Below are 1468 nucleotides of genomic sequence, written 5' to 3'. Positions count from 1 at the left end.
AGAATATAATACACCAATATTCCCGGTAAAGAAACCTAATGGGGATTACAGGCTAGTACAGGATCTAAGAGCAATAAATGAAATAACCAAAGATATTTATCCAGTAGTTGCGAACCCCTACACATTGTTAACATCCGTAAAAGAGATTTATAAGTGGTTTACCGTAATTCATTTAAAAGATGCCTTTTTCTGCATACCTCTTGACAAAGAAAGTAGGAAACTGTTTGCCTTTGAATGGGAAAATCCAGAGAACGGAAGAAGGACCCAACTCACATGGACTCAGCTTCCCATGGGGTACAAGAACTCCCCCACCTTATCTGGGAACCAGCTGGTGAAGGAGCTGGAGATTTGGACCAAAGAAGGGCAGGTACCGAGAGATCAGTATCTCCTGTTGCAGTATGTGGATGACATTCTGATAGCAACAGAAGAAAAAACAACTTGTATAAAGGTAACAATTGAAATTTTAAATTCACTGGGCATGGGAGGATATAAAGTGTCCAAGGAAAAAGAACAAATTGCCCAGCAGACGGTAATTTATCTGGGATGTGAAATTTCCCAAGGGCAAAGAAAATTTTATCCAAGCTATTTGTGCTATTCCAGAGCCCCAGAATCTCCATGAGCTGTGAGTCTTCCTTGGAAGGGCAGGATGGTGCCACCTGTGGATCATGGACTTTGGGCTAATTGCCAAACCCATGTATGAAGCTCAGAAGATGCAGCCGTTTGGCTGGGGCAAGGCACAGAAAGAAGCCTTCCTAAAACTGAAGGAAGCACTGATGACTGCACCAGCGTTAGGATTACCTGATTTGTCTAAAGACTTTCAATTGTTTGTACATGAAAGGCAGTGCCTGGCACTGGGAGTCCTAACCCAACATCTGGGAAGCTGGAAAAGGTCAGTAGGCTATTTCTCCAAACAGCTGGATAATGTAAGTGCCGGGTGGCCTGCGTGTCTGAGTCTGCGGGCAGTTGCAGCCACTGTAATATTGATACAAGAAGACAGGAAGCTCACGATGGGAAGAAACATAGATGTCTATGTGCCACATATGGTAACCACTGTTTTAGAGCAAAAGGGAGGCCATTGGCTATCCCCAAGCAGGATGGTAAAATTCCAGGTGATCCTGACCGAGCAGGATGATGTCACACTAAAAACAACTAACCTTTTGAATCCAGCTTCATTTCTAGGCACCACAACCGAAGAAGGCCCACTAGAGCATGATTGTGTGGAAGTGATAAATTACACCTACGCAGCGAGAGAAGATCTGAAAGACGTCCCGATGGAGCAATCGGAATGGGAGTTATTCACAGATGAAAGCAGCTTCATGGAAGATGGAACCCGATACGCTGGATATGCGGTAACAACAGTCAGTACAGTAGTAGAAGCAAAGGCACTACCACCAAATACATCTGCCCAGAGGGCAGAATTAATTGCCTTAACCCGAGCATTGGAATTGAGTGAAGGGAAAAAGGTAAA

The 1468-nt window shown here is 44.2% G+C and overlaps 1 protein-coding gene across 1 annotated transcript; it reads left to right on the top strand.

Moving 5' to 3' along the window:
* Positions 1 to 289: 289 nt before the first annotated feature.
* LOC103808373 lies at positions 290 to 1463 on the top strand (the record flags this gene model as incomplete). Its single annotated transcript, XM_009081154.1, has 2 exons — positions 290 to 545; positions 628 to 1463. Coding segments are annotated over exons 1-2 (1092 nt in total), but the record flags the coding sequence as incomplete, so codon positions are not given.
* Positions 1464 to 1468: the final 5 nt, after the last annotated feature.

The sequence above is a fragment of the Acanthisitta chloris genome, unplaced genomic scaffold (assembly GCF_000695815.1).
Source record: "Acanthisitta chloris isolate BGI_N310 unplaced genomic scaffold, ASM69581v1 scaffold13668, whole genome shotgun sequence".
NCBI lineage: Eukaryota > Metazoa > Chordata > Aves > Passeriformes > Acanthisittidae > Acanthisitta > Acanthisitta chloris.
The sequence above is the reverse complement of the archived record's forward strand: the minus strand, read 5'-3'. Positions and strand labels throughout refer to the sequence as shown.